The 23,988-nt window shown below is 36.9% G+C and overlaps 1 protein-coding gene across 1 annotated transcript in view; it reads left to right on the top strand.

The window, feature by feature from the left end:
* The window catches only part of SDHAF3 (succinate dehydrogenase complex assembly factor 3), a 70,369-nt gene extending 46,898 nt beyond the window's left edge, over window positions 1-23,471 (top strand). The window contains exon 2 of the mRNA XM_003982790.6: window positions 22,795-23,471. Within this exon, the coding sequence (XP_003982839.3) occupies window positions 22,795-22,998 (204 nt within the window). The 3' untranslated portion in view covers window positions 22,999-23,471. The remainder of the gene's footprint in view (window positions 1-22,794) is intronic.
* The last annotated feature ends 517 nt before the right edge of the window (window positions 23,472-23,988 follow it).

The raw sequence follows: 23,988 nt of genomic DNA on the forward strand, positions 1-23,988 counted from the left end.
GATTTTGTATCCTGCAACTTTGCTGAATTCCTGTATCAGTTCTAGCAGATTTTTGGTGGAGTCTATCGGATTTTCCATGTATAATATCATGTCATCTGCAAAAAGCGAAAGCTTGACTTCATCTTTGCCAATTTTGATGCCTTTGATTTCCTTTTGTTGTCTGATTGCTGATGCTAGAACTTCCAGTACTATGTTAAACAACAGCGGTGAGAGTGGGCATCCCTGTCATGTTCCTGATCTCAGGGAAAAAGCTCTCAGTTTTTCCCCATTGAGGATGATGTTAGCTGTGGGCTTTTCATAAATGGCTTTTATGATCTTTAAGTATGTTCCTTCTATCCCGACTTTCTAAAGGGTTTTTATTAAGAAAGGGTGCTGGATTTTGTCAAAGGCCTTTTCTGCATCGATTGACAGGATCATATGGTTCTTCTCTTTTTTTTTTTGTTAATGTGATGTATCACGTTGATTGATTTGCGAATGTTGAACCAGCCCTGCATCCCAGGAATGAATCCCACTTGATCATGGTGAATAATCCTTTTTATATGCCGTTGAATTCGATTTGCTAGTATCTTATTGAGAATTTTTGCATCCATATTCATCAGGGATATTGGCCTGTAGTTCTCTTTTTTTACTGGGTCTCTGTCTGGTTTAGGAATCAAAGTAATACTGGCTTCATAGAATGAGTCTGGAAGTTTTCCTTCCCTTTCTATTTCTTGGAATAGCTTGAGAAGGATAGGTATTATCTCTGCTTTAAACGTCTGGTAGAACTCCCCTGGGAAGCCATCTGGTCCTGGACTCTTATTTGTTGGGAGATTTTTGATAACTGATTCAATTTCTTCGCTGGTTATGGGTCCGTTCAAGCTTTCTATTTCTTCCTGATTGAGTTTTGGAAGAGTGTGGGTGTTCAGGAATTTGTCCATTTCTTCCAGGTTGTCCAATTTGTTGGCATATAATTTTTCATAGTATTCCCTGATAATTGCTTGTATCTCTGAGGGATTGGTTGTAATCATTCCATTTTCATTCATGATTTTATCTATTTGGGTCATCTCCCTTTTCTTTTTGAGAAGCCTGGCTAGAGATTTGTCAGTTTTGTTTATTTTTTCAAAAAACCAACTCTTGGTTTTGTTGATCTGCTCTACAGTTTTTTTAGATTCTATATTGTTTATGTCTGCTCTGATCTTTATTATTTCTCTTCTTCTTCTGGGTTTAGGCTGTCTTTGCTGTTCTGCTTCTAGTTCCTTTAGGTGTGCTGTTAGATTTTGTATTTGGGATTTTTCTTGTTTCTTGAGATAGGCCTGGATTGCAATGTATTTTCGTCTCAGGACTGCCTTTGCTACTCCCAAAGCGTTTGGATTGTTGTATTTTCATTTTTGTTTGTTTCCATATATTTTTTCATTTCTTCTCTAATTGCCTGGTTGACCCACTCATTCGTTAGTACGGTGTTCTTTAACCTCCATGCTTTTGGAGGTTTTCCAGACTTTTTTCTGTGGTTGATTTCAAGCTTCATAGCATTGTGGTCTGAAAGTATGCATGGTATAATTTCAATTCTTGTAAACTTATGAAGGGCTGTTTTGTGACCCAGTATATGATCTATCTTGGAGAATGTTCCATGTGCACTCGAGAAGACAGCATATTCTGTTGCTTTGGGATGCAGAGTTCTAAATATATCTGTCAAGTCCATCTGATCCAATGTCTCATTCAGGGCCCTTGTTTCTTTATTGACCGTGTGTCTAGATGATCTATCCATTTCTGTAAGTGGTGTGTTAAAGTCCCCTGCAATGACCACATTCTTATCAATAAGGTTGCTTATGTTTGTGAGTAATTGTTTTATATATTTGGGGGCTCCAGTATTCGGTGCATAGACATTTATAATTGTTAGCTCTTCCTGATGGATAGACCCTGTAACTATTATATGTTGTCCTTCTTCGTCTCTTGTTACAGCCTTTAATTTAAAGTCTAGTTTGTCTGATATAAGTATGGCTACTCCAGCTTTCTTTTGGCTTCCAGTAGCATGATAAATAGTTCTCCATCTCCTCACCCTCAGTCTAAAGGTGTCCTCACGTCTAAAATGAGTCTCTTGTAGACAGCAAATAGATGGGTCTTGTTTTTTTATCCATTCTGATACCCTATGTCTTTTGGTTGGCGCGTTTAATCCATTTACATTCAGTGTTATTATAGAAAGATACGGGTTTAGAGTCATTGTGATGTCTGTATGTTTTATGCTTGTAGTGATGTCTCTGGTACTTTGTCTCACAGGGTCCCCCTTGGGATCTCTTGTAGGGCTGGTTTAGTGGTGACAAATTCCTTCAGTTTTTGTTTGTTTGGGAAGACCTTTATCTCTCCTTCTATTCTAAATGACAGACTTGCTGGATAAAGGATTCTTGGCTGCATATTTTTTCTGTCTAGCACCCTGAAAATCTCGTGCCAATTCTTTCTGGCCTGCCAAGTTTCAAAAGAGAGATCAGTCACGAGTCTTATAGGTCTCCCTTTATATGTGAGGGCACGTTTACCCCTTGCTGCTTTCAGAATTTTCTCTTTATCCTTGTATTTTGCCAGTTTCACTAGGATATGTCGTGCAGAAGATCGATTCAAGTTACGTCTGAAGGGAGTTCTCTGTGCCTCTTGGATTTCAATGCCTTTTTCCTTCCCCAGTTCAGGGAAGTTCTCAGCTATTATTTCTTCAAGTACCCCTTCAGCACCTTTCCCTCTCTCTTCCTCCTCTGGGATACCAATTATGTGTATATTATTTCTTTTTAGTGTATCACTTAGTTCTCTAATTTTCCCCTCATACTCCTGGATTTTTTTATCTCTCTTTTTCTCAGCTTCCTCTTTTTCCATAACTTTATCTTCTAGTTCACCTATTCTCTCCTCTGCCTCTTCAAGCCGAGCTGTGGTGGTTTCCATTTTGTTATGCATTTCGTTTAAAGCGTTTTTCAGCTCCTTGTGACTGTTCCTTAGTCCCTTGATCTCTGTAGCAAGAGATTCTCTGCTGTCCTGTATACTGTTTTCAAGCCCAGCGATTAATTTTATGACTATTATTCTAAATTCACTTTCTGTTATATTATTTAAATCCTTTTTGATCAGCTCATTAGCTGTTGTTATTTCCTGGAGATTCTTCTGAGGGGAATTCTTACGCTTGGTCATTTTGGATAGTCCCTGGCGTGGTGAGGACCTGCAGGGCACTTCCCCTGTGCTGTGGTGTATAACTGGAGTTGGTGGGCGGGGCCGCAGTCAGACCTGATGTCTGCCCCCAGCCCACCGCTGGGGCCACAGTCAGACTGGTGTGTGCCTTCTCTCCCCTCTCCTAGGGGCGGGATTCACTGTGGGGTGGTGTGGCCCGTCTGGGCTACTTGCACACTGCCAGGCTTGTGATGCTGGGATCTGGCGTATTAGCTGGGGTGGGTAGGCAAGGTGCACAGGGGCAGGAGGGGCAGGCTTAGCTCGCTTCTCCTTAGGTGATCCTCTTCAGGATGGGCCCTGTGGCAGCGGGAGGGAGTCAGATCCGCTGCTGGAGGTTTGGCTCCGCAGAAGCGCAGTTGGGTGATTGCGTGGAGGGGAGCGAGCAAGTTCCCTGGCAGGAACTGGTTCTCTTTGGGATTTTGGCTGGGGGATGGGCGGGGGAGATGGCGCTGGCGAGCGCCTTTGTTCCCCACCAAACTGAGGTCTGTTGTCCGGGGGCTCAGCAGCTCTCCCTCCCTTTGTCCTCCAGCCTTCCCGCTTTCGGAGCAGAGCTGCTAACTTATGTCCTCCCAGACGCTAAGTCGTGCTTGCTGTCGGAACACAGTCCGTCAGGCCCCTCCGCTTTTGCAAGCCAGACTCGGGGGCTCTGCTTGGCCGGCGAGCCGCCCCTCCGCCCCGGCTCCCTCCCGCCAGTTCTTGGAGCGCGCACCGCCTCACCGCCCTTCCTACCCTCTTCCGTGGGCCTCTTGTCTGCCCTTGGCTCCGGCGACTCCGTTCTGCTAATCCTCTGGCGGTTTTCTGGGTTATTTAGGCAGGTGTAGGTGGAATCTAAGTGATCAGCAGGACGCGCGGTGAGCCCAGCGTCCTCCCTCACTGCCATCTTCCCTTTGACTCCTACAAATGCCTTTTAAAAATATTAACTGTTAATCATTTAATTCTCACAATAATCCTGTACTATCCATATTTGGTACTTCTGATTAATAAAGATGTTCAGGTTATTAGCTTGATAATAGTTTTTATCATTTTAAAATTTCCTGTGTTAATGGATCATAGTATTATACATTTAATTCTATATCTAGAACATAATGAAGTATTATAAAACTTACCAAAGGAAATCATGGTATGAAAGAATAAAGTTCCTAAATAAAGCATAAAAGGTACAAACAATACATTTACCTTCATAGTTTTTTTTTTTCCTTAAATTTTCTTTTAACATGGAGCTTGACCTCACAAACCATGAGATCATAACCTGAGCCTAAGTCCAGAGTTAAATACTCAATCAACTGAGCCCCTTACCTTCATAGTTTTAAAAAATGATCAGGGTAATGTATTTTTTGAAATATTATGTGTATGTTTTTAGGCGGTAAAGAGTTGCCTTTTAAGTAAGGTACCTTGTATAAAAATATTCATCTTAAGTACGATGCTAGTATTAAGCTTCCAGGAACTTTTGAATGAAACATAAACAGAAATGTATTTAGTTTTTACTGATTTCTCATTTCTGCTATTGTGAAATATTTGATTTGTATGTGTCTAATGTCAAAGACATACAGAATTCATCGTAAACAAGTATAAAGAACATTTGTGAACCAGACCTTCTCTACGTTTCCTTACTACATCCTTAGCCAGAAAGGAACCTTCCATGTTAATGTGTTTAGTGTCTCTCTCTCTCTCTTTTTTTTTTTTTTTTTTTGCTGTGCTGTAACAGCTACCACCTTTTTTTTTTTCTTTCTTTCTTTTTTTTTTTTTTTTTTGTTAATCCCTGGAGTCACACGTGAATCCTGAGATTATTTCCCTTCACTGGGCAGAGGAACCTGGGGAACTTGATTCCAGAGGGGCCCAGCTTCATGGCCACCTGAGAAATAGTTATTCATGACGCTGATGCTACTTTCTTTTCTTGTTGTTTGTGTTCCGTGAATCAGTGTGATGATTATAACAATTTGGGTGTTAGGAAATAACACAGGTGGTATTTGATATGTTTTGTGCCGTAAAAATGATCTGTCATCACTGACATGAAAATAATAAAATCTGTCAGAGAACCAAAAAATCAAATTTATTACTGACAACATAGATTCCTTTTTTCTGTAATATTAAATATTCTGTATTAATGACTTGGGCAGCTGTGCTTCAAATCTCTAAGGTGTCTTTGAATTATTGTAATTCAGGTAACTTTCAGGTTTCTTATGGGGGGGTGTTTTTGTTGTTTTTGTTCCTTCAGGAGGCATGGCATTTTTAATCAGTTCTCCGGGGAAAGCTTGACTAAATGTTCTAAGCTTTTTTGGTTTGATGTTGCTGAATAAAGCTTTACAGTAATTAAATAATTTTTGGGAGGGATCTAGTAGGTGTCTTTCTCTTTTGGAGTTTACATTGAAGGAGTACAAATAATTTAATTTAGCAAAACTCTGAAAAATTACTTATTTTAGCTTTCCAGGAAATTGTGGGCATGGCAACACCATATATGCCTACCTTATAAGGGGAATTAATAATACATATAATATGTAGTTCAAAAGAAAGATAGGCTTCTTAAACCACTTGTTATCACTTTTAGAAGGGGCCTATGAAAAATGCTTTTCTAAATTTAGCTTTTCTAAAACTGTTCTGTGAAACAGTTATTTTTTTTAATTTAGACTTTGACAATTTGGATTATCATATTATGATTTCTTACAGAATTAAAACATTTCTGACTGTCTTTTGGGTTGTTCAGTTGCAATTTTGTTTTAAACAACAAGGGCCAAGTAGTAAATCTGTGATTAAACAAAATGTGAGAATTTGAGTTTTCGTTAATGTTTATGGCAAATTGATTTGGTTTCTGCTGTTAGGGCAAATCATGAAAAACCAGAGCTGTAACTTCCTCCACTCCAGAATGTCTCCTATAAAGTTTCTCTTTGTTTTGTTTTCTTTCCATTTAATTGTTTTATAATATATATTAAATAATATTTAAAGATCAAAACATGACAGAGGTGAAATGTTCAGAACAAAATATGAAAGACCACCCCTCAAACTTTTGTGGGCATCCTTTCAGTTTCATTTTCATGTATAAATATATAAATATTCTATTACATATATAAATTTGTACATATTTAAAAACATACACAAATGACATTTACATAATATTCTGCAAGTTGCTTTTTTCACATGTCTTGGGGAGCTTTTTTGTTGTTGTTGAGTTAGAGAGAGAGAGAGAGAGTGCGTGTGCCGGGGAGGAACAGAGAGGAGAGAGAGAATCCCAAGTGGGCTCCATGCTGTCAGCATAGAGCCCAGCGTGGGGCTCAGTCCCAGGAACAGTGAGATCATGATCTTAACCGATACCAAGAGTCGGTCTCTTAACCAGCTGAGCCACCCAGGTGCTCCTTGGGGGGCTTTTTTTAAACTGTTGCGTGCTATAGTACAGGTGTAGCATATTTAATTTGACCAACCCTTATATCTCTTTCTATATACATATAAGACTTTTTAAAGATATGAATGGGTCTAATAGCTCTTCTGTCCTGGTATTCCTATCACTCACAATAGTCTCTGCTGTCAACAGTCCATAGATTTTTGTACTTGATTCCTGGCTTTCTGTGACTCTATCACTGTCCTGTGTTCAAATGTTACTCTCTTACTAACAGTGTTTGTGATTGGCATCTTAAAAAATTGTGGCCCAGATTTGTTCATAAGAACCAACCAGTCTTAATTTTTTTATGCCAGGTGTAAAAGGAATCGTATTCCACTTTGATGCTAGTTTGTGGGGCAGGTGGTGCAAATCCAGTGATTCACATTATGAATACAAGTCATAATTTAGTGGTACACTAAGTGAATTTAATCAGGGTTCACAAGCATATGCTAAAGTATCAAGTTGAAATCATATTCTTTTGGTAAGGAAACTGAAACCTATTTAAAAATTATTTTGGTATGTTATGGTTAGATTTGAAAAAATATGTATGGCTTAGAAATTATTGTAATGGTAAGGTATTTAAGAAATATTTCCAGAAACAGAAGAAAAACTGATAAATGTAGGCTTTTTTTTTTTTCCATTAAAGAACCTTCGTGTGTTCTCTAATGAACACTTACTAGTGAGGAAGGAGAAACTTAAAGAAATGGTTAATTGGCAGTAGGAGAGAGTGAGGATAAAACAACATGAATTAACAATAGGAACTAAAAGGGTGAAAACTTTGTTACCTAGGCAATTATCATGACCTCATTAGAAATAAAGATCTCAGGATTAAGAAAGGACAGTGTCAAAGCAAACTAGTTTTCTTCTTTGAACGCTGATGACTCTTATGAGAAAAAAAAAAGTTTATTTTAGAAGTTGACATGGCAAAGAACAGATAATATTGAAATTAATTTAAATTTGGCATTAAAGACACCATGTCCCTCATTCATTGAAAGAAAAAGAATTGTGAGCTATGGTTTTTGGTTAGAGAAGTTAAAGCAATATGAGAGGAGACTCTAGAGTCACAGGCTTGTGCTTAGATTAGGCTGAAGGTAGCTTTCCAGTGCTTGGGAAGCTTTGTAGCCAAGTTGAACTTCAAATGCATAATTGAAATTTAGGAGTGATTAAAATAGTTTTAGTTGAATGGTATTTATACATGGCTAATTCTGTTTATTTAAATTTGCCTCTGATTTTATTCTTTTAAGTTATATGTATAGATGTATATATATATATATATATATATATATATATATATATATATATACACACACACACACATTTTTTTAGTTAATGGAAAAAATTTCAAACATACACATGTAGAGAGGATATAACAAACTACCATGTGTCTTTCAGCATTTATCAACTATGGCCAATCTTATTTCATTTGTACCTTCATCGACTTTCTTCCCTCACCCTCAGATTATTTTAAAGCAAATCACAAGCATATAATTTTATTCACAAGTATTTTAACATTTATCTCTAAAAGAAACTCTAAAATTGTGATAATACCATTATTATAACTCCAAAATTAGCAGTAATTCTTAATATCCTCAAACATCCAATCAGGTGTTAAAATTTCCTAGTCATCTCTGTTAGTGTTTTTATTTGAATAAGAATCCAAATAAATTGATACATTGTAATTGATATATCTATTAAATCTCCCTTTTTTTGAAATTAAAAAAAAACTTAACTTTTGGAGTTAACTTGGGAGACTTGGGAGTGGCAAAAATAGTACAGCTTCCCTACATGTTAACATCTGGCATAATTATAGTGTAATTATAAGAACTAAGAAATTAATATTGGTACAATATCATTAACTACTTAGTATATTTTGCTTCACCAGTTTTTATACTAATGTTTTTTTTCTATTCCTGGGCCTAATCCAGTACTCCACAGTGCATTTGGCTATCATGTTGCCATGGTTTCCTCTGGTCTATGACAGTTCTTTAGTCTTTGCCTTCATGACATTAAAACGTTTGAAAACTACCGGTATCTTGTGACGAGTCCCTTAATTGTGCTTTGTCTGATGCTTTCTTATGATTATATTGAGGTTGTACGTTAATAGGAGAAATACTACAGAGGTGGTATACCCTTTTCAGGGCAGTATTATCAGGTGGTACCAAGCTGTCAATATCACATGTTACTGGTGATGTTAACCTTGACCATCTGATTAAGGTGGTGTCTTCTTGGTTTCTCTCTTTAAAATTAATTTTCCTTTATTAGCTCTTAGATTGGGGTGCGTTTTGTAGTTTTTTGTTGTTTGGATTTTGCCGATTGAATTTCCATAGTGATGTTTAACACATTATTCTGTAAGTTGGGTTAGATGTATAGGCTTATTAGGTATAGGTTGATTTTTGGTATAGGTGATAAGTATTTCCATTAAGGGGTACATCTTGTGGTTTCTCTTCTTAGGTTATCCTTTTAGTTTTATTAATTTCCAAAGCTGATAAAAAATCTCATACATTTCACTTTTATTCTTTAAAACAAAAAACCCTGTGCAATAGAAGTCAGTTTACTAATACTTTAGAGGTAATTTTATTAAACTGACAATGTATTTTTATCTTTTATGTACATTAAATTACATAATCTAACAGATTCTCTTCACTTTGTTGCCAGTATTTAGTGGTATCAGCTGGATTCACGTTTAATACACAGGTAGAGAAGTAGAAAGTATAGTGAAAGCAGAACTAGTCTCAGAAAATTTTGTTTTATCACTGATAAACTGGTACTGTAGGTCCTTTGCTTTTTCAGAAACTCTAGTGAGAAATGGAATTAGCAAACTGCACTGAATTTTCCTTTTGGTTATACCCTAAGTTGTTATCATAGCATGAAGGGTAGTTTTTTTCTGTAGAAGACTTTTCCCAACGTGTTTCAGTAGTTTACTGCTGTATTAGTTTCCTGGGGCTGCTGTAACAGCACAACATGATGGTTTAACACCCTGAGGAAACACAGTGCATTTCTTTTCTTTCCTTTTTCTTTTCTTTTCATTCCTTTTCCTCTTTCTTTTCCTTTTCCTCTTTTCCTTCATCGACAGACCATAAGTCTTCTAATTTAAGGAAAATTCTGGGATAGCTTTATTTTTAGAGGCTAGTATGACCAAACTTGAAACCAAGGAATGCTGTAGCTCATGTGGTGTATTTTTCTATTGAGTTTCTTCCCTCCCTGGAGGTAGATTTCCTTGGCAGGGGACCTAGTTAGAAAATTCTTATTTTATTGCTGCTTCTTCCTGTATCTGGATACCCCATATTATGGTCCCAAAGTTGATATGTCTATATCTGTATATTTTTTACTTTCTTCTTGTATCCTGCCAGTAAAGGATTGTTGAAAATACATGGGGCAGACTAGTAAGCAATGCTGGGAGAAGGGGTGTTCTTTTTTTGGTTTGTGATAGTCTTTCCACCCAAAATGTGTATTGATGATTCCTCAGGTTTGTTTGTTTTTTTTTTCATTTCACTAAACAAACATGAGTTTGAGTCATCAGATTTTTTTAAAAAGGAGATATTGACATATAATATTGTGTTAGTTTCATATGTACAACAGATTTGAATACGTAGTACTTTTTTTTTTATCCATTTATCTTTCCATTGACAAATAGGTTATTTCCATGTCTTGACTACTGTAAATAGTGTTTCAATGCACTTGGGAGTACAGATATCTTTTCAAGTTAATGTTTTCTTGACCTTTGAATAAACATCTAGTAGTGAAATTGCTGGATCATATGGTAGTTCTATTTTTAATTTTTTGAAGAAATTTGATACTGTTTTCCACAGTGGCCGCACCACTTTACATTCCCACCAACAGTGCAATAGAGTTCCCTTTTCTCTCTACATCCTCCCCGACACTGATCTTTTCATTGTCAGCTGTTCTATCAGGTATGAGGTGAATATCTCACTGTAGTTTTGTTTTGCATTTCCCTGATGATTAGTGATGCTGAGTACCTTTTCATGAACCAGTTGATCACTTGTATGTCTTATTTGGAACAATGTCTATTTAGGCCCTCTGCCCATTTTTAATCAGATTTTTTTTTTTTTTATTGAGTTGTATTCCTTTATATTGGATAAAGGATTTTGGATATTAACCCCTGAGCAGATATGATTTGTAAATATTTTCTTTTTCCATAGGTGGCCTTTTCGTTTGGTTGATGGTTCCCTTTACTATGCAGAAGATTCTTGTTTTGCTACAGTCCCACTTGTGTATTTTTGCTTTTGTTGCCTTTGCTTTTGGCATCAAATTCAAAAAATCATTGCCATGACTGATGTCAAGGAGTTATCCCCTGTTTTCTTCTAGGAGTTTTATGGTTTCTGATCTTACATTCAAGTCTTTAATCCATTTTGAGTTGATTTTTGTGTGTATGGAGTAAGGTAGGGGTATGGTTTTTTCAGCGCCACTTATTGAAGAGACTGTCCTTGCTCCATTGTATGGTCTTGGCTCCCTTGTTGTAAGTTGACCATAAAGGCCTGGTTTTATTTCTGGGCTCTCTATTTTGTTCTTTTGATCTATGTGTCTTTTTTTTTTTTTTTTTTAACACTGTACTGTTTTGATTACTGTAGCTCTGCAGTATAGTTTGAAATCAGGAAGTGTAATGCCTCCTGCTTTGTTTTTTCTCAAGTTTATTTGAGCTATTTGGGATACTTTGTGGTTCTATACACATCTTCTCTGAAAGTACCACAGAAATTTTGATAGGGATTGCATTGAAAATGTAGATTCCTTTGGGTAGTATGAACATATTAGCAATATTAATTCTTGTCCATGAGCATGGAATACCTTTCCATTTATTTGTGTCTTTGGTTTCTATCATCAGGGTCTTATTGTTGTCAGTATACAGGTCTTTCACATCTTTTGTTAAATTTATTCCTGAGAATTTTATTCCTTTTGATGCATTTGTAAATAGGATTGTCTTCTTACTTTCTCTGATAGTTCATTATTAGTGTATAGAAATACAACTAATTTTTGTATATTGATTTTGTATCCTGCAATTTTACTGTATTAGTACTAACAGTTTCTGCTGGAGTCTTCATTATATTTATTATAATGTTATGTCACCTGCCGAAAGAGACAGTTTTACTTCTTTTTTTCCTATTTAGATGCCTTTTATTTTTCCTGCCTGATTGCTCTGTCTAGGACTGTCAGTAGTGTTGAATAAGTGGTGAGAATGGGCATCCTTGTTTTGTTTCTTGTTCTTAGTGGAAAAGATTTCAGGTTTTTATCAATGAGTCTGATGTTAGCTGTGGGTTTGTTCTTTATGGGCTTTATTAGGGTGAGGTACATTCCTTCTATGCTCAGTTTGAGAGTTTTTATCATAAATGGATATTGAATTTTGTCAAATGCTTTTTCTGTATCTACTGAGATGATATGATTTTTATCCCTTGTTAATGTGATTTATCACACTGATTTGTGGATATTGAACCATACTGTGTCCCAGGGATAAATCCCACTTGATTATGGTGTATGATCCTTTTAATGTATTGTTGAATTGAGCTTTGTAATATTTTGTTGAGGATTTTTGCAGCTGTGTTCATCAGCGATATTGACCTCTAATTTTCTGGTGGTGCAGTGTCTTTGTCTGGTTTTGGTATCAGGGTAATGCTGTTTTGTAAAATAAGTAAAACAGGAAATATTCTCTCTTCTATTTTTTAGAAGAGTTTGAATTAGATTGGTGTTTTTAAATGTTTGGTTGAATTTACCAGTGAGGCCATTGGGTCCTGGACTTTACTGATTCTGTTTCTTACTAGTAATTGGTCTGTTCACATTTTCTATTCATGATTCAGTCTTCGTAAGTTGTATGTTTCTAAAAAATTATCCATATCTTGTAGGTTGTCCCAATTTGTTGGCATATAAGTGTTCATAGTAGTCTCTTTTATCTTTTGTATTCTCTGTGGTATTGGTTGTAATGTATTTTTTTTTTTCTTGGCAAATCTAGCTAAATGTTTGTTTTGTTTATCTTTAAAAAAATGCAGCTCTTAGTTATGTTGAACTTTTCTATTGTCTGTTTTTGGTCTCTACTTCATTTATTTCTGCTCTGATTTTTATTTCCCTCTTTCTATGAACTTTGGGCCTAGTATTTTCTTTGGTTCCTTCAGGTGTAAAGTTAGGTTTATTTTTTTTTATTTGAGGTGTTTCTTAATATAGTTGCTTATCACTGTGAACTTCCCTCTTAAAACTGGCCTTTCTGCATCCCGTAAGTTTTGGTGTGTTGTATTTCCTTTTTCTCAAGAGATTTTTTGAATTTATATTTTGATTTTTTTTAATGTTTTTTTATTTTTGAGAGAGACAGTGCAAGCAGGGAAGGGACAGAGAGAGAAGGAGATAACAGAATCTGAAGCAGGCTCTGAGCTGTCAGCACAGAGCCTTTTGTGGGGCTCGAACCCATGGACTGTGAGATAGAGACCTGAGCCGAAGTCAGACGCTCAACCAACTGAGCCACCCAGGCGTCCCTAAGTATGTAAAAGTTTTGACATTATCCCACATAACATTGATCTTAAATTTATTTAATGTTTTTTTTTTCTTTCAGATTGGATAACTTCTGATGTTTTTACGTTCATTGAATCTTTCTTCTTTCAACTCCAATATGGAAAACCTTATGCTATTAAGCCCATTCAGTGAGGTTTTTGACATTTCAGATACTGCATTTTTGAGTTCTAGAGCTTTCATTTGGTTGTACTCATTCCTCATTTTGTTTTGAGATTTCTCATCTATGCGTTTGTTATGACAAAATTTTTACTTACTTGCACATAGTCATAATAGCTGCTTTAAAATCCTTTTCCACCGGGTGTACCTGGCTGGCTCAGTCAGGAGAGCATGCAACTCTTGATGTTAGTGTTGTGAGTTGGAGCCCCACATTGGGTGTGGAGAAAAAAAAATCCTTTTCCAATAATGTCTGAATCATTTCAGACATTGTCTTTTCTCTCAATTATGGATCACATTTTTCTGTTTCTTCATGGTTCTAGTACTCTTGGATTTTTTTTTTTTTTCTGGACACTGAATGACAGATACATTGTAGAGACATTATTCCACTATTTTTTTAAAAAGCGTATTGATTTGGGGCGCCTGGGTGGCGCAGTCGGTTAAGCGTCCGACTTCAGCCAGGTCACGATCTCACGGTCGGTGAGTTCGAGCCCCGCGTCAGGCTCTGGGCTGATGGCTCAGAGCCTGGAGCCTGTTTCTGATTCTGTGTCTCCCCCGTTCATGCTCTGTCTCTCTCTGTCCCAAAAATAAATAAACGTTGAAAAAAAAAAAAAAGCGTATTGATTTTCTTAAGCAGTTACCTGGCAGAACTCAGATTCTAAGCTCTGTGTCTTTGACAAGAAGCTGCTGAAATTTCTATTCCTTTCTTTTTATGCCTTAACTGGGCTGTTTGAGTCTTGTCTTGAGCATTCATAGTTAAGGGATTAGCCAGAGATTTAGGCAGTTTATTTACAGGGTTCCCTTTCAGTAGCTCTTTTTTCCTGAGATTTCCCCTTATAATTTTCCAATTGCTGTGCTTATCCCACAGTGTCCTCTGATTGTTCAGTTACCTCTTAGTACCAACTGGGATCTTAGACAAAAAGTCATAAAAATGGGAGCCTAATCCAGTATTCTCTTTTTCTGGAGTCAACTCTTTCTTATTTTCTGTGTGGCTTTGGTTGTTCTCCAGTGTCTTGGGTTTGTTGTTTGATTATATCTGTCCAGAGTTTACGAGTTTATCTTGTGGAGTTGTTCTGATAGACGCTACCTAACCATTAATTGAAGCAGAACTTCTTGCATAACCTTTTTTTAAAATGTGATAAAAATATAGAACATAAAATTTCCCATTTCAACCTTTTTTGCACATATAATTCATGAACATTAATTGCATCATTTACCACTATCTGTACCCAAAACCTTTTTTACCCAAGCAGAAACACTATGCATGTTAAGCAATAAATCCCATTTTCCCAACCCATGGTAACCTCTACTCTGTTTTCTGTCTCTCTATTTGCTTATACTACATATTTCGTGTAAGTGGAATCCTATAATATTCTTTTGTGTCTTGCTTATTTCACTTACTGTAATGTTTTCAAGGTTTGTCCATGTTATAGAATTACCACAACTTCATTCCTTTTTAAGGATAAATATTATTTCATTGTATATCTAGACCAGGTTTTGTTTATCCATTCATCTCATAATGGACACTTGGGTTGTTTCCATGTATTACCTATTGTGAATAATGCTACTATCAACAGAGGTGTAGAAGTATCTGAATTCATGCTTTTATATATTTTGAGTATATATGTATGAGTTGAATTGCTGGATCATGTGGTAATTCTTTAACCTTCTGAGGATCTGTCATATTGTTTTCCACAGTGGCTATACCATTTTGTGTTCCCATTAGCAATGTCCAAGGGTTCCATTTTCTTTAGGTTCTTGCCAACACAACAGGGCTTTGATTTGCATTTCCCTAATGATGTTTAGTATCTTTGAAGGTGCTTGTTGACCATTTATATATCATCATTGGAGAAATGTCTGCTTAAGTCTTTGCCCACTTTTTAAATTGGGTTGTTGTCTTTTTGTTGTTGAGTTGTATGAATTTTTTATATAGTCTTGACATTTTTATCAACAATATAGTTTGTGAATATTTTTTCCTATTCTGTAGTTTTTCACTTTCTTAATATTTTCTGGTGCACAGAAGCTTTTAATTTTGTAGAAGCCCAGTTTATTTTTTCTTTTGTTGCTTATGTTTAGGGGTCATATTTAAAAGTCCATTTCCAGGGCACCTGGGTGGCTCAGTTGGTTAAGCTTCCAACTTCGGCTCAGGTCATGATCCCACTTTGTGGGTTTGGGCCCCACGTCGGGCTCTGTGCTGACAGCTCAGAGCCTAGAGCCTGCTTCAGATTCTGTGTGTCTCTCTCTGTCCTTGCCTGCTCATGGTCTATCTCTCTCAAAAATAAAAATAAAAAAATTTTATTTTTAGGTCTGAAATTTCATGGATTTTGTGTTAATTTTTGTATATGATTGAAGGGTACAAATCTAGTTTTCCCAGAAGTATCTTTTTTTTTTTTTTTTTAATGTTTTATTTCTTTTTGAGACAGAGAGAGCGCGAACAGGGTAGGGTCAGAGAGAGAGTGAGATACAGAATCCAAAGCAGGGTCCAGGCTCTGAGCTGTCAACACAGAGCCTGACGCAGGGCTCGAACTCATGGACTGTGAAATCATTACCTGAACTGAAGTTAGACACTTAACTGAGCCACCCAGGTGCCCCCAGAAGTATCTCTTAAAAAGACTATTGTTTCCCCCCATTGAACTTGACACCCTTGTTGAAAATCAGTTGGCCATATGTGTAAGGCTTATTCCTGCATTCTCACTTCTCTTCTTTTGGTTTATGTGTTTATCCTAAACCCAGTACCACACTGTTTTGATTATTTAATGTAGCTTTGTCAGTTTTGAAGCTGAATGCTGTGAATGCTCCAAATTTTTTTTTTTATGATTGTTTTGGCTGTTTATGGCCTCTGACATTTCCATGTGAATTTGAGTGTCAGTTTTCCTATTTCTACAAATGAATAACTTTCTAAAATCCACTTTTAAGATTCTGTTGTGGACATCCATTCATGCTGATACATACACATTTAGTTCATTTACTGTTAATGGGTTATAAAGTAGTATCTGAAATTCCAGTCCAAGATGGTGAGACACTAAGACCTTGCTTCCAACATAGACATACCAAATCTACAACTATTTATAGACCAATTCCTCCTGGAAAAAAAAAAAGAAAGAGGGATGACTGAACAGTTTCTGTACAATTTCCATCTCTCTTGCTGTTCTCTATGTGGTAGCAAAGGGAACCCCTGCCTCCAGCCACTGCAAACTATACTGGGGAGGTATAGTACTGAGGGACAGTAAGCAGATATGCTTTCTCTAGGCCCCAGAAAAAAAAGTTGTGGTTTAAAAGGGCAACTAGAGGGGTGGTTCAGTCAGTTGAGCGTCTGGCTTCTACTCAGGTCATGATCTTGCAGTTCACGAGTTCGAGCCCCGCATTGGGCTCTGTGCTGACAGCTCAGAGCCTGGAGCCTGTTTCAGATTCTGTCTCCCTCTCTCTCAGAAATAAACATTAAGATGATTAAAAATAAATAAAAGAGCAACTAGAATGTAAAGGAATGAGCCCTAAAACTCTGCCAAATGGCAGCAGAGTTGTTGGTGAGCACCAGACTTTATGCTTCCTCTACATTTTGAAAGTACAGATCAGAGGCTGGGTACCCTGACAGGACTGCTGCCTCAAGGGGCTGCAAGCCATGTAGCATACACCAGTGCCAGCTGCCCTGAGGCACAGTAAAAAAGGCTGCCATTTAAAAGAGCAACTAGAAGAAAACCAAAACTGGAGATATTACAATTCCAGACTTCAAATTATATTATAAAGTGGGAGTAATTAAAACAATATGGTTTGGACATAAAAATAGAAACACAGATCAATGGAACAGGAAACCCAGAAATGAACTCATGATTATATGGTTAATTGTTGACAAAGGAGGAATGAGTATGTGATAGGAAAATTTCTTCAACACATGGCGTCAGGAAAACTGGATAGCCACATGGAAAAGAATGGAACTTGGACCACTTTCTTTCACCATACACAAAAATGAACTGAAGATGTATGAAAGACCTAAATATAGGATCTGAAACCATAAAACTCCTTGAAGATAACACAGACAGTAATTTCTCTAACAGTGGCGGTAGCAACATTTTTCTAGATACGTCTCCTGAGGCAAAGGAAATAAAAGCAAAAATAAACTATTGGGACTATAGCAAAATAAAAAGCTTTTACACAGTAAAGGAAACAATCCACAAAACAAAAAAGCAACCTACTGAATACAAGAAGATATTGCAAATAATATACCCGATAAAAGACTTGTATCCAAAATATATAAAGAACTGATAAAGCTCAACTCCCAAATAATCAAAAAATGGGCAGAACACATGAATAGACATTCCTCCAAGGAGGACATCCAGATGGCCAATAGACACATGAACAGATGCTCAACATCACTCATCATCAGGGAAATGCATATCAAAACTACAATGAGATATCAAGTCACGCCTGTCAGAATAGCTAAAATAAAAAACACAAGAAATAACAAGTGTTGCCAAGTATCTGAAGAAAAAGGAACACTCTTGCACTGTTGGTAGGAATGCAAACTGGTGTAGCTATTGTGCAAAACAGTATGGAGTTTTCTCAAAAAGTTAAAAATAGAACTACCCTGCAGTCCCACTATTGGGTATTTGCCCCAGAAATACAAAAACACTAATTCAAAGGAATATATGCACCCCTATATTTATTGAAACAGTATTTATAATAGCCAAACTATGGAAGCAACCCAAGGGTCCTTTGATATATGAATGGATAGAGTATGGTATGTATATACAATGGAATATTACCCAGCCAAAAAAGGGAAAATCTCTCCTTTTGCAACAATGTGGATAGAACTAGAGAAGATAATGCTGTGTGAAATAAGTTAGAGAAAGACAAATACCATATTATTTCACTCATGTTTGGAATTTAAGAAACAAAACAAATGAGCAAATGGAGGGAACACAAACCAGGAAATAGACTCAACTATAGAGAACTGATGGTTACCAGAAGGGAGGTAGGTAGGAGAATGGTGAAATAGATGAAGAAGATTAAAGAGTACACTTATCATGATGGAAAAACTGTAATATAAAGGATCCAAACAAGAAGGGAACTGCTGGGAGGGGCTAGCAAGAGCTATGGTTATGTTTTTCTTCCACCTTGATACCATGGACAGGAGAAAGGTCTGGGTGCCCTAGCTGACCTATCACCCTAGTGAGCCCCAGGACCCTAGCCTACACCAGCCCTCGCCATCCCATCAATGCAGCCTCAGAGCGACATAACCCAGGATGCTCATGGTCAGTACTTACTGCAGTTACAGACATTGCGCCAAGGTGACACAGGTGGAAAGCACCCTGGAACACTCTAGGCCTATACCACTTTGGTTCCAGAGGGCTTGCTAGGGCACCTATAGCTTAGAGTGCTTCTGGAACTCCCAGGTCCTACCTGCACTGAGCACCCTGGGACCCTCCCAGTGTGTGCCCCACCTTGGCTCCAGCCACCCACTACATGGCCATCCCCTACCCCACCAGGGCACCCTCTGCATTTAGTACCCCAGGACACCCCAGTTTTCCCTCACTTTACCTTTAGCTGTCCTGCCAGGGTGCCCTGTGCACAGACAGCTTTGGGACTCCCAGCCCACGACAGCTGTAGCTCCAGCCAGCCAAAGTCACCAGGCATACATAGCTTCCAGTTGGGATGACCATACACAAGACCTTTCCTTGAAGTTTAGGAGAATTCTAATTCATATAAGCAAACAACAAATGTTAAGCAAAATGAGACAGAAGAATATGCTCCAAATGGAGATTAGCCATATGTCTGATAGAGTTTAAAATAATGATCATAAAGATGGACTGGAGGAAAGAGTGGAATAACTCAGTAAGAACTTGAACAAAGAGATAGAAAATACCAAAAAGAACCAATCAGAGTTGAATACAATAACTGAAATGAAAAATACACTAGAGGGAATCAACAGATTAATGGATGCAGAAGAACTGATGCAGAAGATAAGGTAATGGAAAGCACCCAAGCTGAACAGCAAAAAGAACTTTAAAAAATGAGGATAGATCAAAGGATGTCTTGGACAATATCAAGTGGACATTCACATTATAGAGATCCCAGAAGGGAAGGAGAGAGGAGAAGAAAATAGACATCCAGATTGAGCAATCACAGAGAATTCCAAACAAGATGAACCCAGAGAGGTCCACATACTTGACACATAATAACTGAAATGTCAAGGGTTAAAGATAGAGAATTATAAAGCAGCAATAGAGAAGCAAAAAGTATATACAAGTGAGACCCCATAAAGCCTCTGCTTATTTTTCAGCAGAAACTTTGAATGTATAATGTCATGCCCTTTGGGCCTGCAAAGAGCTGAAAGGAAAAAATCCTACAAGCAAGAATATTCTATCTGGCAAGGAGAGAGAGTTTCCCAAAGAAAAGTTAAACTAAACCAACCTTAAATGTTAAAGGGGCTACTTTAAGTGGAAAAAAAAAGCCCTAATTGCAAGTAGGGAAATTTTATGAATAAAAAGATGTAAAATATAACAACATTTACATGACCTGTGGAGGTGGGAGTAAAAAAATTCTTTTAGAATTTTTTTGAACCTAAGTGGCCACCATTTTAATATAGATTGCTTTATAATTGGGATGTTATATGTAAACCTCATGGGAACCACAAACTAAAAATTTATAAGAGATATACACAGAAAATAAAGAGAAAAGAAGCCAAGCATAACACAACAGAAAGTCACCAATTGCAAGGGAAAAGAGCAAGAGAGGAAATGAACAGAGAACTACACAAGCAACCAGAAAACAGTTTAACAAAATGACAATAAGTACATACCTATCAATCATTACTTCAAATGTGAATGGTCTAAATGCTCCAATTAAAAGACATTAGATGACTGAATGGATAAAAAAATAAGACCTGTTTATATGCTGTCTACAAGAGACTCACTTCAGAGCTGAAGACACACATAGAATGAATGTGAAAGAATAGAAAAAGACATTCCATGTAAAAGGGACAAAAAAACAAAACAAACTGGGGTAGCAATACTCATATCAGATAAAATAGATTTTAAAACAAAGACTATAACAAGAGACAAAGAAGGGCCCATGTAATGATAGAAGGATCATCCAATGAAAGTATAGCAATTATAAATACACACTCAACACTGGAGACCTAAATACAATAAAGCAAATAATAACAGATATAAAGAGAGAAATTGAGAGAAATACAATAATAGTAGGGGACTTTAGCACCCCACTTATATCAATGGATGGATCATTCAGGCAAAAAATTAATAAGGAAACAGTAGCTTTGCATTCAAGACCAGAGGGACTTTTATATTCAACATTCTATCCAGAAGAATGTATATTCTTTTCAAGTGGACATGGAATATTCTCCGGATAGTTTACATGTTAGGCCATAAAACACGTGTCAAAAAATTTCAGAAGATTGAAATCATGCATCTTTTCTGACCATAAGGGCATAAAACTATAAATCACAAGAAGAAACTGGAAGAAACACAAACACAGAGACAAAACAACATGCTACTAAACAACCAGTGAGTCAACAAAGAAATCAAGAGGAATTTTAAAAAAATACATGGAGACAAATGAAAATGAGAGCACAACAGTCCAAAATCTTTGAGATGCAGTAAAAGCAATTTAAGGGGAAATTTATAGTCATACAGGCCTACCTCAAGAAACCAGAAAAATCTAAAGGAACCTAACCTTACGCCTATAGAAGCAAGAAAAAGAACAAAGCCCAAATCTAGTAGAAGGAAGGAAATAAATCAGAGCAGAAATAGATCAAATAGAGGCTTAAAAAAACGATGGAAAAGATCAATGAAACCAAGAGCTGGTTCTTGAAAAGATAAGTATCTTGAACAAACCTTAGTGTATTTGTCTTTTTTCTTACTGAAAAGTACAATGAGATTGTTTCCAATTTTTGCTTTAACAAGTAATACCACACTTCTTGTGCTACTCATTCACATGTTTGAAAGTTTCTTTAGGACCATAGTTCTCAACCTGGGTCAGTTTTGCCTTCCAGGGAACATTTGGTAATGTTTGGAGACATTTTTGATTATAAAGACTGAGAGGAGGTATGCTACTGGAAACTAGTGGGTAGAGACTAGAGATACTGCTAAAACATCCTACCTACAATGCAAGAACAGACTTCCATTCACCCCACTAGAAAGTATTGTCCAAATTATCCAATTTGTTAATACTGTGAGGGTTGAGAAACACTGTTCTGGGGCATATACTTAAAGGTGGGATTGATAAAGCTTGGGGTATGTGCAAGTTTTTTTCCAGTTACATGAAATAGAGTTGTGTAAAACATGAAGAAAATATTTTCAATACAGGTTAAGTTTTGGAGTGTATTGAATTGAAGTTTCTGTGGTGATGATGGCAATCCAGCAATTATAATCAATTTAATTATCTTAAGCCAGATAGAGTTAGTGGCATTATATAGAGTTAACTAATTTATCTACTTACCCAGAAGGTGCATATAATCTTTTAACTTCATGAACTAAAATACATTGTTACTTACTGTCTGATTAAAAGATTACGGAATGAGAGTCTGCTTTAAAAAAGTATCATTTGTGCAAGACAATAGTAGCTGGACTATTTAGGCTGAAGATGCTAATTGAATGAGAAAAATTAGAGCATGAAAAATGTAGAATTTTTTCCTGACAAAGATTATTATTAAATACAGAGAAGTTAAAGGTTTGAAAGCTTTCTCTCTAGTTTGATTTAAATTCTTTTTTAATGTTTATTTTTGAGGGAGAGAGAGAGATGGAGAGAGACAGAGTGTGAGCGGGGGGGGGGGGGGGGGGGGGGAGGGGCGGGCGTTGCAGAGAGGGAGACAGAATCGGAAGCAGCCTCCAGGCTCCTAGCTGTCAGCAGAGCCCAACGCAGGGCTCGAACTCACCAACCATGAGATCATGACCCAAGCAGAAGATGGACACTCAGCCGGCTGAGCCACCCAGGTACCCCTACCTCTAGTGTGATTTAAATTAATATTTTGGGACGCCTGGGTAGTTCAGCAGGTTCAGCATCTGACTATTGATTTTGTCTCAGGTCATAATCTCATGGTTCATGAGTTTGAGCCTTGCACCAGGCTCCACATTGATGGTGCTGGAGACTGCATGGGATTCTCTCTCCCTCTTCCTCTCTGTCACTACCCCCTCTCAAAAATAAATAAACATTTTTAAATTTAAGTCTATAAGACCCACCTTTGAAAATTTGATAGTCCCAGATTTGAAAGCTATAACTCTGAAAAACTATAGCCCAAGAACTATCTGCAATGCTTGTGTGCATACAGTTTAGTATCTGACTTATGGGTGGTTTATGCATGTTCTTGAAGTCTATCTGCGGGCCACTCCCAGTCCCCAGATTTCCAGGTTAAGAACTTTGCTAAAAATCTATGAAAACTCTTAAAGTGCTAAAAATAAGATACATTTGAAATTATCACTGAGTAGTAAAGACACATCTATATTGTTTGCATCTTCAGTGATGGAGAAAAATAGGTGACTTGGAATTAGAATTTTTCAAGTCCTCTAACATTGAAGGAGTGAATATGTATCTTAACTTTATAACCTTCATTTTTCTTTGTCTTCTGTTAGGTGTATGCAGCAGTGCTATGGCAACAAACTAATGAAAACAGACAAAATTCAACAGAAAGAGTGTGTTTTGGAGTTGCCCTACCAGAAGAAAAACTTAATGACTTTCGTGATGAACAGATTGGACAGTTGCAGGAGCTGATGCAAGAAGCTACTAAACCTAACAGACAATTTAGTATTCCTGAATCTAGGAAACCAGAATTTTAGTCTATACAATAAAGCTTACACATTTTAAGTTCAGAACCCTTTACTGGGTTTCTAAAAATGTATTTTTTCAGCTTTTAGGTTTTGTGAATGCCTGGTGTTCATGAAATATTCTTTAATTTGGGGTTGTTATTAATGTTGTCTACAATATGTAGATCAATATGGCTAGTAAACAAAGCTTTATATGATTGAAGTAACAGTACTTGCTGGATGGGATTTGATTTTTTAAGTACATAAGAAGGAATGACTTTAAAATGACAAAGTTGTGGAATTTTGCCAAAAGGTTTTTTTGTATGTAAATTTAATGCTGTTCTTGTTCAAGCATTAGCCTCATGGCTTTAGCTTCAACAGACAAGTATGTTATGATAATGACAGATGTGGAGTTCCAACAAGGTTATTATTTACATACATGGATTGTCATCCTGAAAGTTTCTTCCTTTCTCTTTTAATAATACATGTATGATTATTCATGTAAATATGCCTTCTCCCTGAGTCACTATTTATATACAATGAAAGATTAAAAAGAAGCTTCAAGAGTCAGTATTATACACTGTATAATCTATCATGCAAATGATAGTATAATGTTTGTACAGTGTTTGGTAGTAACAAATGACCCCTTAAATTATGTAATTTATAGTTACCTTGAGAATCTCATTTATTGCCTCATCATTGGGGAGATAAAAACACTTTCATAAATTTGTCGTAAGTTATAAACTGAAATAATCAAGTGGTAATCCCATTCATGTGTTTAAAATGTTTAATTTTTTAAAAATTACACACCTGTGGGGCACCTGGGTGGGTCAGTCAGTTAAGTGTCCAACTTCGGCTCAGGTTATGATCTCACGGTTCATGGGTTCGGGCCCTGTGTCACACTCTGTGCTGACAGCTCGGAGCCTGGATTGTGTCTCCCTCTTTCTCTGTCCCCCACCCCTTGCTCACACTCTATCTCTGTCTCTCATAAATAAGTGTTTAAAAAAGTAAATAAAAATTACA

The sequence above is a fragment of the Felis catus genome, chromosome A2, assembly GCF_018350175.1.
Source record: "Felis catus isolate Fca126 chromosome A2, F.catus_Fca126_mat1.0, whole genome shotgun sequence".
NCBI lineage: Eukaryota > Metazoa > Chordata > Mammalia > Carnivora > Felidae > Felis > Felis catus.